This window comes from Anser brachyrhynchus (genome assembly GCF_964034855.1).
Source record: "Anser brachyrhynchus genome assembly, chromosome: 1".
Classification (NCBI taxonomy): domain Eukaryota; kingdom Metazoa; phylum Chordata; class Aves; order Anseriformes; family Anatidae; genus Anser; species Anser brachyrhynchus.
The window spans coordinates 208596443-208613774 of NC_137694.1; the positions used below are offsets into that span (position 1 = coordinate 208596443).

Genomic DNA, 17332 nt, shown 5'->3' on the forward strand with positions numbered 1-17332 from the left:
AGCTGAACGGCTGGTATCGTGTCAACATGGTGACCAAGCTTGAAGCTTTTGCAGGTCTGAGTCACTGGTCTTGAAAGATAATGACAAACAAAATATAACAGAGTGCATTAAGCACCAGAAGCGGGTTTTCATTTGAATTAACCAGTTTTTGATTGACTTGTTGCCACCTTTTCAAATATTCAAAGACACACACTACAGCAGCGACAACAATACGCATCGAAGTTTGGTGCACACACAGTTTATGCAAATCCCGGGAGCTCTACAGTCGCTTGTCTCGTGGGGTGAGAACACCAAAGAGAAAAGCAGCGGCAGATCGGGGCTGTAACATTAAAATGGCAGGGACGGCACCACTGGAGCCACTGAAATGAAAGGCCTCTTTAAGCAGCTTGTAACTGACCTGCAAATTTGCTGTTCCAGGAGGTCGGAAAGAGACACCGCTTTAAAATTAAATTGTCCGTTTTAGGATTTGTCCCTTCTACTGACATTCAAACGAGGAAAAAAACCCTGGCTTTTGCTGGGATGGGAAGGCGTCTGTATGGCAAGGAGCTCTGCCTTGGAGGGACAATTTAGAGACAGAGATAATACCATGAGGTGTGTTGCTATCTGAATACTTTGTCTGCACTTTCTGTACCTGGTAGATGCCAGGCCTGATAACACAGCTCTGTAGAGTCTCTGACATTGCTGCTCTACTCGGGGGGAAGATTTCTGAGTTTAGAAATAGAAAAGACCTGTTTGATTGTCCAGATCTCCATGCCCAGCAGCTGTTTGGCTAGATCCGCGGAACAGTTTCTAAATGAATTAGTGATGGAGAATAGTTTCTTTCTTCTGAAACAGAAGGTATTATCCTCTGCCTGATGTACATTCCAGACGAGATGGGAGCACGATTTGATGTAGTTAGGCACTTGCAATTTTCCTATACTTAAGCATGTGTTGCGGTTGCATTGCATGAACAGCAAGAAAGATGGACATTTGATTTAAATTAAAGTTAGGGCTGGAAAACATATTATGAAGCCAAAACAGCCATTCGTTTGATTGGAGTCAGGTCTTGGTTCGTCTGAACTCCGTACAGATGCAGCTTCCCTTAAAGAACAGCGTTGCTTGCTATGGGCAAAATGCTTTGACAGTAAAATGGTGCTAGGGCTATGATGTGTTTATAAAGTGTCTTTCCTTTCGTTGTCTGAAGATCACCCTGAAAGCTAACTTCAGCTGAGTTTCTCTTTGATTCTTTGATGATATGTAGTAAACCCAATTTAAAGCAGCTCTCCAAAGCTCTTAGCTATCCAACTGGTTAGCTGTGGATGTGTAACATGCCCATTACTGTAGCGTTTACATGCCACTTGAGATCAGTAGGAAAAGTTGCCATTGCTTAATTCTTAAAATTGAGCTATATTTATTCTATTTTTATGCCTTGATAGTAAGGTTTTTATTCAACTTAAACTATAAAGCAATTTATTACCATACCAACAAGTTTCTTTTATTTTCTGCTTTCAGATTTCTTTTCTGATCCCAGATTAAGTTCTGTTTTGCTACCATTGCCATTTGTTCTTTTGATTCACAGGGATTTTTCAGTGTTTTCCACTTCCATCTTATCTTAAATAAAATGCAGAAGTGGTAGTTCAACAATCTGTTCTAGCAAAGCCTTTACACTATGAAGTCAATCTGCCACCTAAAGAAGAGCTTCCAGGTCCTTTTTTGGTTCTTTCACGTATTCCACAAACTACTGCACACTTGGTAACTTCGGGTCTCATTTTCTTCATTTCACCCTTCATCTACAAAAACTGTGAAATCCATTTTGAAAAGTGCTATGGTACCATCAGAAATATATTTTATGTACAGTAGATGTTTGTAAGACTCAACATTTCAGGATACTGGTTGAGAGGGACCATCATCACAACTGAGCACTGCCATTTTTATGTTATCTAGTAATGCCTGAATTTGTGGCTTTTTTTTTTTCTGTTAAAGCTGGTTTCTGTTGTGCCAAATGCATACGAGCACGCTTAGTGCCAGTCCTTCACTAGGAGTCTTACAATTTAAATGACATCTAGCTCTTTCTCTCCAGTTTTCCATTTCGAAGTAGATTAACATACCATCTGATCATGTCTCGTTGATGCAGTCTTAAAAACCTTTTTTAACTCCTTATGCACAGTGACATTTGGGAAATGGGGGCATTATTCTTCTCTTGAACATGCTCTTCTTAACCTGGAGTAACTCCATTTACTTTAGCACTGGTTCAAATGCAGTCAGAGTCGAGGACATTGGTCCCGGTGTCTGCAACAGGAGCTGGACCAAGCCTAGAAAAGTCTCTCTATATTTTTATATGTTCCTGATTATGGAGAATGATATGGTTAAAGACAAAATACTTCAAGAGAGGTGCTGACCTTCCATCCAGTTCTGAATGATCCCACTGCCTGTTCTGGTGCTGAGCTCCAAATTGTTTCGGGAAAGCTAAGACACGAGATGAGTCTCAGCCACTTGGAGAGATGCTGTGAAAGAGAGCTTTCAGCTCGTCTTTAAGTGCACGATTTCAGACTCTGTTTTGTTGTCTTTCATTGCAGCTTTAGGTGCATGGTGGTATTAATTATAACTCCCATCTTGTTTTCCGTCATCTGCAAAGTCAGGAAAAGCTGTTTGTATTATTAGAAGGCTGTGTGCGTCTTTTTTTGGTTTGGATTCTGCACTGTGTCTTTGGATAGCAGCCACTGCCAGCTTTAAAGTTCAGAGGAAAGGAAGTACAAGTGATTTAACTGCAGCTTTAAAATATAGGTTATAAAGGTACAAGATCCTACTTTAAAGCTATTCTTGTGAAGATCAATTCATTCAGGTGGGTGGTAAAAAACTTACCATAGAAACTCCGTTAAAGAACATTCACTGTTTCAACCTAGATAAGATCTGCAAGCTGACATTAAAAATGTTGGGATAGGAGAAATATGCGATGGTGCAAACGCTATTGAGAGAGAGATGCTGCCAGAAAATATTACTGGAAAAGGATAGTAGAACATAATATAAACACTCTAATTTTACTAGAGCTGCCCAGTGTGCCAAGTGGGATAGGTATAAAAATAAGAAGTATTAAAATGTAGGTGGCATCGGATGGCAACACATTCTGAAGCTCAGCAGAGGAATTGCTGCTCTGCAAAGCGGTTAGCACTCCTCCAGAGTCTACCCTGATATAGAGCATGTTCAACTACTGCATCTTTTACAAACTGGTTCGGTGTTTATTGGAAGTGAGAAGTAGTAGGAAGATTCCCTTAATTTTCCTTTAAATCATTTTCTTAATTGGTAATGTTAAAAGCCATAAATGCTATTAGATCATGTAGTCTGACCTCTTAGGACACTGCAAGTTGGTAAATTCACGCTCCCTAATCCACCATTTTAACACAGACAAATCACATATCTACTTCAGATCCTGGCTTCCCAAGCTCACCGTGCAAGGATCCCATTAGCTCTTTTGGGCTATGAAAATATTGAAAATAACATTGGGCTTTTATTCAGACCCACTATCAATTGTTAAATTTCACCAGAAATTTTAACGTTTCATGTTTTTTCACCAATCATGATGATTTTATAGCACTGCTAGAGACAGCTGAGGAATATTTCTCTGTCACTGCCATCCCTAACTGAGCTTACTCTCATGACTAGTTACCCACACAAATGTCTGGTAATTAAAAACACTGAAAGAAAGCCCATTACAGAAAACGTTCTTTCTTTCTGCGCTACTTGCATATTGCTTTTTACTGTTGGAAAGTGCTTGTTTCTTTAGTCTGAAAGTCATCCTGCATTAAATCAAATGCTTTACAAAACTCTAATTGTGTCAAAATATGAGTAACTGTTTCTTAAGATCTATTTTTCAGAAAAGCAGTATAATTGGCCTGAGTTCCCACACATTCACTTTCGTTATTCTTCCTCGGATGAATTCGGTGTTATGTTTTCCATTATTTTGTCTGTAATAGATGTCAGGCTACCCAGTGTAAGTGACTTGCATCTTCTTTTCCCTTCTTAAATATTTGCACAGCATTAACCCTGTTCTAATCTCTCGGTAGCTGGTTCAGTATTAATCAGTGAGTCAGATTCCTCTTCTGCTAGCTCGTCTCATTTACTGGGTACAAGTTAAATGAGCCTGCAGATTTAAAAATGTTTGTCCTTGAATAGATGTAGTTTAATATAATTCTTGGTTATTAATGGACTGGAAAAAAAAAGTTATTTCCTGTGAAATAATTGCATTATCCTAGTTATTTTCAAAAACCAGAACAAAAATACTTACTGAACATTTTAGCCTTTATTAAAACATTATTAACAATTTCCCCATCTCCATCAAGTAAATAGCTAAATTGTCGCTCAGTTTACTGGGTTTCAATACACTTAAAAAATGTTCTATTGTTCTTTCTTTTTTCAGGCCATGGATTTTTTTTCTTCATGCCCTCAGCTTCCTTTATCAACTTCCTGCATGGTCTTAGATTTATATAGATTACTCCCTGGTTCCCTGTTGTTCTGTTTTGTGTTTTTTTTTTTTTTTTTTCTTATATATTACTTTTTTATTTCTGCTTATTGTTTTATTTTGACACTGAATGAAGAGGTCCGTTTGTCAAAGTCGGATCCTCTTTCATCACTGTGGGGTCTCGGGGAGAATGGCTTCCTTTTAGAAGCAGACCACCAGTATGATTGAGTCTGGAACTGGTCGAAAGGGGACCGAGGCCGTATACCCAGAGGGCTCCGTCTGATCCTGAGGTTTGCATCAATGCCTCATGAAACCAGGCATCAGTCACGTAACACCACAGTTAGCCCTTTAGCTGCCTGATCCCTTCTTAAATTTAAGAATGTTTAATGCAAGGAGGGATGAGTTTAATTTCCCCCTCTTTTTAGTAAATGGCACGATATGAGCTCTCAACTTTTATAAGCTTTTATCAGTTGCTTTTAGTGAGTTTTTATAGTTGCCATAAGCCCCCAGAAAAGAAAATAACAGCATGCTGACACCGAAAGTGCTGACCTTGCCTTTATGGCAGTGCCACAGATGTGCTGCTATAATCTTCATTTCACGGCTTAGGTTGACCTTTGCACACAGACACTGAAAAGAAATCAATTTTACAGATCTTAATATCTACTGGAAGGAGTTCTCCTCAAGTCTGTGTTTTTATTTCATACTAATTACTGTGAAATAACATAATTTAATTGCAGTTAAGTGGAGAGAGAAAAAGAAACGTTTCCAGTAATGGGCTTTCCTTCAGTTTTTTTAAATACCGTACGTTAGTGTGGGTAACTAGGCAGAAGAGGAAGCTCAGTTAGGGATGTCAGTGGCAGTGAAAAGCATTTCTGAGTTATACTTCAGTTTTTCTCTCCCATCCTTTTCTAGCATAAATTAGAAGATGGCTTCGAACCCTTATCTGCAGCCAGGTCATACGTTTCTATCGGATGCGTGCAGCGAGGCATTCTCTGAGGTTTGTTTTTACCTGTAGTTAAAGCTGAGATATGTGGTAGGTACACATCTTTACAGTGCTAAGTGAAGTGTTGCAGTTAAGTATATCACCTAGATAACACACCAGATGACCTCTAACATACAGAACAAGATGTCCAACCCGCTCTTTGCCTCTGTGACAAGATTTCAACATCACTGCTTCTGCTGAAACTTAAAAGCTCCAAAAGGACCACTTGCACAGTTCACTTTGAGATACCAGAATCTAGTGCTCAATCAATAGGTAGGTGGAGGTTGTTGAAGCCCTGTTTAAATGAAAATCTGATAAACTCTCCCACCATCACCAGCCTTTTTCCTCTTCATTTCATTTTGTCATACCTTAAATTCCTGTCCTTACTGCAGTCAGAAGCTTTTGCCTAGGAAGATGATGAGAACAGCATATGTTTGCTGTTATCAGCTATGGTAGCACATAGCACAGCAGCAGCATCGCACCTTGCTTGCCTGGTACAACTGTACCATCACTTCATTATGTAAAGAGACTCTTTAAAAAGCAAAGCAGAACAAGGCAGTTAGCAGAGAGGATGGCTATGCTTGCACTATGTACTTATAAAGGAACTCTAGTTCGATGATCAGTGGAGCAGAATTTCTTTCAGTTACGGTAAAAATTATAATGAAATCAAACATCAAACGGTCTTTCTAGGGCTTTTGGTGGAAAGAAAAAATACAAAACACTCAAATCCAAGCATAATGATATCGCAAATGGTATTAATACCAGTGGTCAGCAGCAGTTTATTTATATTAGTGCACCTTCTCCAATCAAGGTGGGGCATGGTCTACTCCAGGTTGTGAAATAAGTGTATCTGGGACCATTCCAGGAATCCAGCTGGTCCAGACTGGGTCCATTTCTGTTCTCCTGACCTCTCGTGGATGGTCACAGCCAAAGAGATCTGCAGAGAACGATTTCTGGTCCTTCCTAGCAAGGATTCCTATGCTCAGGAATTCAGGTGCTGACTAACCAGAGCCAAAATCATGGCAGAGTTCGTTCTAACAAATTAATTCTTTGGACTTCCAAGTTTCACTGCTTGGCGATATTTCTTGGTAGTGTTTAATTCTCTAGCATCAATGTAGTTTTGGGGGATGAAGGATCAAGGCAGAGCACAATGCCCCTGACCAAGCACGTTGGTATATTTTGTTTAAGGAAGAGACAGAATGACCATGGCCAAAGTGATCACAAGCAAACAGATCCTAAACAGACTTGTGGAAGACAGGTTCTGGATCTCCACTGCCAGCGCAGTCATCAACTTACACAAAATTTTGCCCTTCAACCTACAGTTATTCTGTGCTCTTATTGCAGAAGAGTAGAGGTAGCAGCGAATGGTGACAGCTCTTTTCTATTAGACAGAACAAACAATGGTGTGTGCTTTATCACATTCCTGGTCCACACAGAGTTGGCTGCCATAAAAGTAGAAAATCTGAGTTCACACATGCTCAGGAGGGACCTATTTAGAGTACTGTAGCAAAATTGTCTGCACTGAGTGTATTCTTCCCCTTTCCAACCCCCTCCTACTGCTACCAACCAGGCTGCACATATGGCATCCCTAGAAAGCAATTGAACGTGCTGCAATGCTGGAGTTGCCAGGGTTGAGTGGCAATCTCTGTGCAATTGTTCTGCTCAGCACTGGGCCAGTGGAAAAAAGAAATAGCCTGTGATGAGAGAATTAAAGGCTATTACAGAGTACATATGCATACAGGAGCTGATCTAAAATCACACACGCAATCTTAATTCTGTTCTTCGCTCAATTCTGAGCGCTTGACTTGGCGAACTTTGAGTTTCTTTAGTAAATGCTTTTTTTTAGGTGTAATTAAATATAAAGATGGCTGTGGGCCTTTTAAGAGAGCGCTGTGGGTTGCACTTGCCAGCACTTGCCTTAATCTATGTGCTGGATTTAGTTCTAAGTCCAAGGGAACAAATCATCGGGTTGTGTTAGGTTTCGTTACTGAGAGAGCTTTTCACACTGATCTGAACCATTCACTTAGATTTATAGTACCTCAAAGTACTGGGCTGGGTTTTGCCCATGGTGTCTGGGCAGAAAAAAAAAATAAAAAAATCTAGTGTCATTAATTGTGCTGTGTCACCCAGTTTATCAGCTTTCTCAGACTGTACATTTGTATCCATTTGCTGAGCTTTTGTACAGGAAAAAAAGAATAAATCTCTCTCCAAATGAACTGTTGGAACAATCTGCTTCTTTTTCAAGTTCATATAAAGCAAATTAAAAACTAGATTAAAAGATTGTTAGCCTGCTTTAAACATACCCATGTGTTTGTCGTGGCCAAAGCAGTTAAAACAATAAGATACCCCAAAATACATGTGCAGATGATTTTTTTTTCAGATCTCTTCAAAAAGCCACCAAGCCAATCGTATTCAGCTTTAGGATTCAGGTTTGACGATGGAGCACTCTCTGCCCCTGATCTACAAAATGTGTAAATTCGTGCTTCATTTAAAGCACCTCCATCACACTCTTGTAGTCACTGGATTCACTCGAGCTAAGTACAGCTTACGTTAAACCTGTGCTTTGGGTGTCGAGGGATTCAGAGACTGCCGTTCCGTTCATTTTTCTTACATCAACTAGCACAGCCCAACGGGGGCTCCAGTGCTATTTCAACCTGCACGGTGACTAATGCAGTTTTCAGCTGATTTTAGGATTAAACCATAAGCAGCACTCTCAACTCATTTTACTCATCTTCAGAATAAAATTCAGGAGGATTGATGAGCTGACAAGCCATCTGACAGATCCGTTCACTCATCAAATTATACAGGCATGTTTCGATCTCAGCCCCTAAGCTGGGATACTAAACGTAACCTCTGATCCCACCTCTTATGCTGGGGTGAAGGTAACAGATTGTGATTTTGAAGCAACAAAACTATGTCTTTTAGGCTTAAAGCAACCTATTATACTAATTTGGAAAAGCAGATTTTCTCACGATATCTGGCAGAGCTAATAAGGAAGGAAGCATGTGAGAGGTTGTTGATTTACCTATGTAAATTACACCCTTTTAAACCAGGGTCTCACAGTTTATAAGCATGTCATGAAATGGTGTTTGTAAAATTATACTGTCCACAACAGGCTAGCCCGGAATTTTAGTAGTTGCAAAGCAAGGTAGGAGGCCCTCTGGTAGGGCTGCCTGTCCTCATTTCTCTAATTGAAGTGAGTAGCCCAATGGGAAAACCATTATTTCTAATATTATATACACAAATTAAAACTCCATTTAGAGGTACAGTGGGACCATCTTATAATTGACTTTGATCGCGAAGAAATATCTCAGTAATATTTATAGTAATATGGTCTCTGCCAGAAAGGGTATCTAGAAGGGAAAATATTATTTTACTGAGAAAGGGCTGAGCACGTGTAACACCAAATTTACTAGAGCTGTGGGGGCTGGAATAAGCTGCTTTGGTGCAGTAAGCTGCCTAATAGCAGCAAAATGTTGCTGAGATCCATCCTTCAACTTCCTATTCTGCGTTCACAATGGCGAAGGAAATTACAGATTCTACTTAAGCAGGCAGCTCCTTGGATAAGCCACAACACCTTTATGTCATTTTTTTTTTCCTATAGGTTGACGCTTTAAAAAATCCTCCTAAAAATACCCGTAAAAATATGCTAAGCATTTAAAATTGCAGTTTTCTTCCCTGTAGGAGATGAGAAGCATCCAGCAAGCTACTAGAGCACTGGAGGGGCCAGTGATCATCTATTAGCAGTCTGAATGGACAGGCAATCACTTGAAAGTCTTTGATCCCCAGGGGTAATTAGGAAGACATTGAATAGGAAGTGCTGACTTTTGCATCGAACAAACATTGAGTTTAACTGCTTCATTTTATAACATGTCTTCCTCCCAGTCACTTCCTTGAAGGTTTCAAAGAAATGTGATGCTTCAGCTGGAAGCTTTTTTTTCTTCCCTATTAAGAGCAATTGAGGACTAAATTAAAATATAAAGTGTTCTCCTAAGAAGGGACTAATACTATTTGGTAGACCATCTGCTTCTGTCTTGGAAATCTTTGATACAGCTCTTCAGTGAGGAGGGGTCAGAGAATAAATGGTGTGTGTCAAATCAAAGCAAGTGAATGCCTTTGCAGCCAGGAATTTAGGTGATTAACACCGTGCTTTGTTTCCCTGAGAGGTAGTTCCTACTCTGGTGGCAACATTTTAAGAGGTAGGAAGCTCTCAGTCGTTTGAATTCCTTCTTTGCAGGTGGTGATTTTGGCTGGGGGAAGGAGGAAACCCAGGTTTCCTTCTGGTGCTTTCATAGTTTGAGCTCTGAATGTAGAGGAATGGCCAAGCAATAAAAAAAAAAAAAAAAAAAAAAAAAAAAAAGACACAATTATCTCTCTATTTAGCACCGAAATCCTTCATCCTACTCGCTTCACCCAGGGACAGGCAGTAAGGGTTCTCCATTTCTCAGCATGAAGAATTTGCAGCCTGGCCTCACAGAGTGTCTTTATCCCCAGCCGATGAAGAAGGCTTGTAAAACCTTTTTTTTTCTCACTGGAGCTGGATCACTGAGCAATCGGGGAAGGGGCCAGCCAGGGAGCTTACAATAAAGGGCATTACCCTAAACATCCCTCTTTGTTTTGTTCTGTTTTATTTTTCTAAATGATTGCCCTGTGACAAATAAACCAACAGGGCAGGAAGCAGAACCGTGGGACCCCCCAGCCACAGGCTGTGTCTTCACTTAAACAACACGCAATCGATCTGTCTTTGGGGCTCTGGTCTTCGAGGCCTCTTAATTTTGCATTTCCAGGCCTGGCTTCAGCCGGGCTGTGTGCAGGGTTCTCTGCTCCCACACGGTGGGCAGGTTCACGTCCGTCTGGGCAGGGGGTGATTTCTCAAGTCGGGTTTTCCATTCCATAAATAAGTGCTCTAAGCCGTGAAAGGAGGGCATTTACCCATAGGAAATAACTCCAGATGCTGGTAACGTCACAGAGGGCTGTGCAGTTCTCAGTCCCAAGGTGACCGCAAAAGTCCGTGCAGGAACTGCGCTCTCTTTGTCCCGCAGCGTCTGGCTCAGTGACCAGGTATTTACAGGGGAAAGGTGTGAATTCGCGATATTACGGACTACTGGGGTCTGCAGTAAGGATACCGGACTTCAATTCCAGGCCCGAGAGCTTGTTTAGTACTTGGGCATTAAATCGCTACAGCATCAGAGCCGCATGCCTTTAGATGAACCCCGCAAGGAGCCAGGACTTGGCCTTACAAGCAAGGAGAGCAGGTACGATACACCACATCCAGGCTTGCTGCTCTTACCCCCTTCTGACACCAGAAGGGCCACAGGACACGCTTTGATCCTCGATGTCTGCCCTGTTGGTATGTCCTGCCTCTCCAGGCCACAGAAACATTGTCCGGCACGGAAACAGAAACAGCAGTGAAAGAGAAAAACAAACTGGTTGTTTTCTTTCTCTAATGTTTGTTTTGCCGCTTCCATTCTCCTTAATCTTGCGCGCCTCTTCCTTGATTTATTGAAGATTGACAAACCAGTGATTATTTCATGCTGAAAGGCTCCTTTTCATAACACTGAATGTCACAAAAATATGATTAATTCTGCAACAGTCAATTCTCCCACTTCTACAGAAATCATATAATTTCAGTGTAGAGAGACAGTTATCCAGATAATTACAGTCAAGTTTATTCCAGAGACAGGAGTGAAAGCAATACATTTACTTGAGTCAAAATTAGCCCTGAGTAATTCAGTGGAGGAATTCAGCTTTTTTTTTTTTTTTTTTTTTCAATTAGGAGAAAAAGTAAAACTCAGGTCTCATTTTAGAAAGTGTGTTATTATAAGACTGATTGTTGAACCTGGAGGTTAAAGAGGAATGTGTAAGCACCACGTATCTCATGCTTGATTCCGCAAAAAGACGGGGGAGCAAAGAAACAAAATATTCAAGACATCTTAACCACTGACTGAGCTCCAGCTGTTTTTCCTATTCCCTTTCTTTCTTTGCTTTCCTTTGCTCTCTCTGAATCTTCCCTCTTTTTCTTGGTTTCTAACCTGTATTTTTCTCACCTTCCTCCTTTTTCTTTCGCATTTTTATTCTTGTTCATTATGGCACCGGTACCTCTCACACTTGTCTTTTCCCACTTTCTTTGCCCCGTGCTGCACTGGGGGGCTTTGGAAAACCATTTTCCCTACCAGCAGCACTCCTTTGGCTTGTTTTGTTTCATATTAGAAGCCCCAAAGACTTTCTGTCTCGCCTGACTGCTCTCTGGGCTCCGTGTAAATCCAGGCTGTGCACCACGCTCGTGCTGCTGATGATTCACTCCTTGCTTTTGTTGAGCTTCCATTCAGAGAAACTCCTTTTCTTTTTTTTTTTCACTGTTCAGGGCAAGATCGTAAAACAATTGTTATTTTCTTCATTCATTAGCTTCTCGAGGAGCTTCGGCCGGGTGAGGAATCGCTAAGGCAGCAGCAGTACCTTCAAGACATAGCTCAGGGAGGACAGGAGAGGAGGCAGCAGCAGAACCTGTGAGAACGCATTTAGCAAACACCAGAGAAGCAGCTGGTGGCTTCAGCCGTAGCCTTAATTTCAAACATCATAATTGATTGGGTTTGGTTATTTATTACACTTAGCTTGCCGCCTTGGGCAAAGCAACAAGATAATAAAGGGCCAGCAGTGTGTTTTTCTTTTTTTTTTTTGCTGACTGGTGTAGTTTCTGGGGGTCTCATATGCTTCAGTAAGCACGTCTTGTCTTTTCTTCTCCCCGTGATCTATCACAATCATCTGCCTCTCTCGGCGAACTCCTTCGCTCCATCAACCTGTCCCAAATGATGTCCATTTTGTTGACCATGTGAATTATTATCTTTGTCCGTTTTCACCCGAAATGCTCTTCCAGTTTCTTTGTTCTCTGCTCCGCTGAGTAAGATGTTTTGACTCCAGGGTTTCGCTGTGTCATAAGCAAGTGGCAATAATACAGAGATGCCCCAAAGCCCGGGTTTCTTGAGAGCAAACTTTGAAAGGGTGTTCCTCTTTATTTGGCTTAACAGCATCAGCTAATGTTGCTTACGGTCTCCACAAGCTGCTGTAGAGTAGGAATAATGCGATGCCGAAGAGAATAATGTGTTAAAACCTGAAGAATCATGATCCTGAGTACTTGGTGCCACCAGCATGAACTTTGATTTATTTGGGTGGTTAAGTAGCTCATCTGATGCTAAAGCTGTTTGTAAATTTGCTTTGCTCAAGCGAATCTGAGCCCAGCAAATGAATAGCCACATCACACCGCCGTGGATGAATTGCTGAGCTCAGCAGAGCCATCAAACCCTGAAAGGACCGGGGAGTTTGACTCCCTTCTTTTGCCCACCAAGAAGGCAGCCAGAGACGCCACAGGACTGAGGACAAGACTGTTTATTCTGCCACAGAAAACTCTGCTACCCATTCAGCAAGGTTCGGGGCACTTTTTGCTAGCGTGCAGCTATAGTTAAAAGTGTGCAAGCGTGCTCGATGTCAAAACATGAGCATAATGAGCCAGATGTCCCAGATGCCTTTACCACATCATCCGAATTGTTGGTGCTGAAACGGCCCAGAGAGCACACACGCGGGGTTTCCCCGACGTATTGTTTCCATTTCAAGGGAAGGCAGACAAAAGAGTTTTATTAGCCATGGGGAATGTAACCAAAGCTTCTGCAAAGAGCATGTCAGGAGGCTTCCCAGGCAGTGAAAGCTACATGGTATTTTACAAAAGGGTACGCTCTAATGGTTGTTAATTGCAGTGTGCTCTTTTAATACATGGGGAGCCTTCAATATCTGAATATCTACTGAGCAGCATGGTGGGGAGGGACATGGGGGCTTTTAGGAAGGCACTTGCTCTTTGAGAGCCACATCTTATATCTAGCTGAGCAGAGGGAAAAAAAAAAAAAAAAAAAAAAAAAGCCAAAGAGAAAATGTCAGCAGTGGGTTCAGTTGACCTGGAGACTGAGAACATCAGGAATCCCAAACTATTTTTACAGCCTTACTTTGCTTTTAGGAACATTAACACTTCAAAGTATGTGACTGTGTTTCTCATCTATGGTTCCAGGGTTTTTCCTTGATTATGGTCTTTTTTTTTTCCCCACACAAAAGAACTTTGCATCAGTTTAGCACAGAACAAGGTTGATTTGTGTTGTCCTAAAACCTTTAAACAACTGTGTGCATCAACAGTTTTACACATCCCACTGAGATTTAGAGACCCAAAGCATCCACTGCTGTTACTGCTTGACTTTTTAGCATGAGTATGGCACTTTGAGGTAAAGCACAAGACTGAATCTTTCATCAGCTTGTAAATCAGATACTGTTGGTATTTGGTAGATAGTAATGATAAATACTTAGCCAGGAGATTTCCTAGTAACATACATAACACCAGAGTGTGTTTCCAAAGCAAATTGGACTTCTTGTTCTGATTTCTGAAAGGCTTTTGTGGTTATTACTCACCTGCAGCAGAAATTATGTGCTATTTGTCTTACGGTTGTGAATATTTATAGGTTTTTATATTGTTTGGAAACATCAAATTAGAAAGTCTTAATGCAGCATGAAGTGTAAGCTTTTGCATTGTTTTCTGGTTTTTTTTAAAGCCACTTAGTAATCAAATGCTGTTCAAATAGTCCTCTGTTTCTCAGATTTTTGCACTTTTGTATGCATGGTGTGCATACATCTCATTCTCATAAGGCATGTGTGCGATGTTGGGATCAAGGCACACGAAGCTTTTTGCTTCAGGAAAATCTATTAACCAAAGGCAAAAGTTGACATGTTAATGCAGGCCCGTATGATAACATATATACTTTTATCTGTGCGTGATAGTGCAGACAGCATCGTTGTTACCTATAATTCTGTCATATTTTCTAGATTGGGACATTGTAAGATACTTTGCAAACGTTTAGGAATGGATGGTGACATGGAACCATGATTCACTTGCTCAGGGAGATGGATAATACGCAGAAAAGTCACAGCACTTCCAGACTACGAGCTCTGTCCTTTGACTGAAGCACGATTTTCTCTTCCTAAGACATTTCCTCTCAAGTGCTTTTAATGCATTTTGCATGCCTGTAAGAAATGCTCATAGTCTTCCCTCTGCACCCAAAACAATGCTGACTTCTTCACCTTCATTTTCATGCAGTAAAGAACGATGTAGAAGCAACAAATTCCTACTGAGGACAGGAGGCACTTAAGCTGTGATAGCCAAGAGTGTGTCAAATGGTCTAGTGGAAAAGCCATTGGTTCAGTTCATGCCTGAGCCAGCGATGCCTGGTACGAATTCATGCGTGTCGTAATCTGAAGGCATCTGGTAGATGGAGTTGGAATTAAGCACTTAGGTCAGCAGAGGCATCTGGACTGCTTGCTGTCAAGGACTGCCTGAGTTTGGAGTGGTGAAGAAGACGGGTTTCATTCTCCTCTGACTACAAACACCCGCGTGGTTAACGTGGGAACCCACACTAAGAGCTCTGCAGCATCTGGGGAGCACTCTGGTCCCTGGAGAGGTCCGGTCTGGACGGCGTGTTCAGGCAGCATCTGGTACTGGGCTTACACAAAAGCTGCTGGAGGAGGGGTGCACACAACACCTGTAGGGCTCGGGAACCTGTGAGCACAGAGTAAGTTAAGGGGACTAACACACGGTCTCCTTCAAATGCCCAGAGAAGTGAACCGAGTCAGTCCTCTAATCCGATATACTTCTCTTTTTGCTTTCTGAGAAGTAGAAATAACAGATTCCCACCTGATGAGGTTTTATGAGGTTAAAAGCTGTGAACACGTGTCCAGGCAGCCTGGCGAGGATGAGGGCCATATAAGCACAAAGATACTATGCAAACGTAGCAATGCCAAACGCTTGATACAAATTCGTTGCTCCCAGTCTGATTTCTTCTCTTCCCTTGCACGGTATCTCTGCCAAATATTCTCCCTTCAGATCAAAATGCTGGCCACTGCCCGAAGTGTCCTGAGTGCATCACAAGTTGTGCTGGTGGTATTCCTTCTGGGTACGTGTACTTGGATAAACACATTTGGGCTGTGACCAGCTCCCTGGGAGACTTCCCTTGCTGCTTGGGGGTTTTAGGAGAGTATTTTCTTTCCTAATGACCCAGACTTTGTTAACAATCCCAGGCCCAGTTTACATGGTAAAATGAGACGTTTGTTCTCCTTGTTTTGTGATGTTGTGTTAGTGCAAAGACAAGTTTATTCATGTTAGTAAATGATAGATGACCTAATTGAGACTGAAGTGGAAAAAAGTCACTGATTTCGCTAAATTACCTAAACATGCCATTTTTGGAGAACTACTCTGATTACTTTTCAGTCATCTTGAAAAGATTGTTCCTGATGCACAGGTTTAAATAAACTAACCACTTGTCCCTGTCAGTGTTTGCCAAGCTCAGATGTACCTTTGTGAACAAAATGAGAACTATATAAAATGGAAATGCTCTTATTTCTGCACTGTTTTTGATTCTTTTTTTTTATGCTAAAAGGCTGTGATTCTAGTGCCATTGCACAGTTTCTTGGAGAAATTGTAGAGCAAAATATCAAGGCACTCCCTTAGAAAAGAAATGTCATTCCAAGTGTAGCAAATATCAGATCATTTAGCTGTAGAGAGCCTGCAGCTAAACTGGATCCTGATTGAATATGAAATGTTTATGCTAGGGAAGGAAGAACTGATACGGAAAGCCACGTTGTTTTGCTTTCTGTTTTCAAGGGGCAAGTATTAGTTGTGTAAGCATACAATTTTCCATACTCCACATACATGTGTTTGCTTTTTAAGCATTCTGTCTTGTTCCTTAACTTCACCTGTCTTTATGTAATGGCTTGAAACAGATTCATGTGTACACTGGATGACTTTGCACGGCCGAGAAACCTAGAGAGAGCTATGTCCTGGTGTCACACAAATCTAAGTGGTGCTCCTTGTGTTCAAACCTTGAGGATGTATCTTTGATCTGCGTAGGGGAAGCTGAATTGTACTGAGGAGCGCTCACTCGTGGTCATGTTGCATTCCTGGTGCTGAGCACAAAGGGATCTCTTCAAGATTGATCTAAAATTGCATTAAGTTTTTCTTGGTCTTACTTAGGAAAAACTGTCAGAGGGGCTTGTGAGTTTAATTGATGGGTTAAAAAGAAAAAAGAACCTACATAATATGCTTTGACTACAGCAAAGCAAACCAAAGAGCAATTTCCTAGGATCTATTGGTATGCTGAGAAATAATACCCCTTGTATTTTCACGTTCTCTGCATCGTCACCCCAGCCTTGGGAGTTTTCTGAAACACGGTGCCCGATTATTCCCTCCCACAGGCCGTGGATCAGGTGTGGTTCCACTGGAAGAAGCAGGGTGGATTGGTAGAGGTGATCTAAAACTAGTTCAAGCGGGGGTAAAGAATTAGTGGGGGTAAAGACTTAGTGGGGGTAAAGACTTAGGGAATCGGTACGGTAGAATCACTAGGGGCTGTCTAACCACACAAATCCCATTTTTGCCCCAAAACAACGACCACCAATAAGCCAGTGGACTGAGGGTTTAGGAAGTTCCCCTGCTACAAGTTCTGAATCTCTCCCAGGCAGAAAAAGATGACTTTTCTCATTGCTCACCACAGCCATGCACCTGTTTGGCCTAAACTGGCACCTGCAGCCGATGGAAGGGCAGATGTATGAAATCACGGAAGACACGGCCAGCAGTTGGCCAGTGCCAACGGACGTCTCCTTATATCCTTCGGGGGGCACAGGGTTAGAGTTACCTGACAGGAAAGGCAAAGGAACCAGTGAAGGTATGGTTGGTGTGTGTCCATGTCGTGAGTCTTCTGTCTGCCTCTGAACTCCAGCCACCCAATCTCATGTTCCATTACCCTCAATGCTGCCATTGTCAGGTGCTTTTTCCAGTCTTTTCACGTCTAGAACTAGTAGTCGTCAGTCTTGTTTCCGTATGTGTCTAAGTTTCA

At 41.6% G+C, this 17332-nt stretch overlaps 1 protein-coding gene across 7 annotated transcripts in view; it reads left to right on the forward strand.

The window, feature by feature from the left end:
* Positions 1–17332, forward strand: part of TENM4 (teneurin transmembrane protein 4) — a 1681110-nt gene that overhangs the window by 1480157 nt on the left and 183621 nt on the right. For all 7 annotated transcript variants that reach the window (XM_080576311.1, XM_080576312.1, XM_080576313.1 and 4 more), the window contains one exon: positions 16991–17161. In XM_080576311.1, the coding sequence (XP_080432437.1) occupies positions 16991–17161 (171 nt within the window). The remainder of the gene's footprint in view (positions 1–16990; positions 17162–17332) is intronic.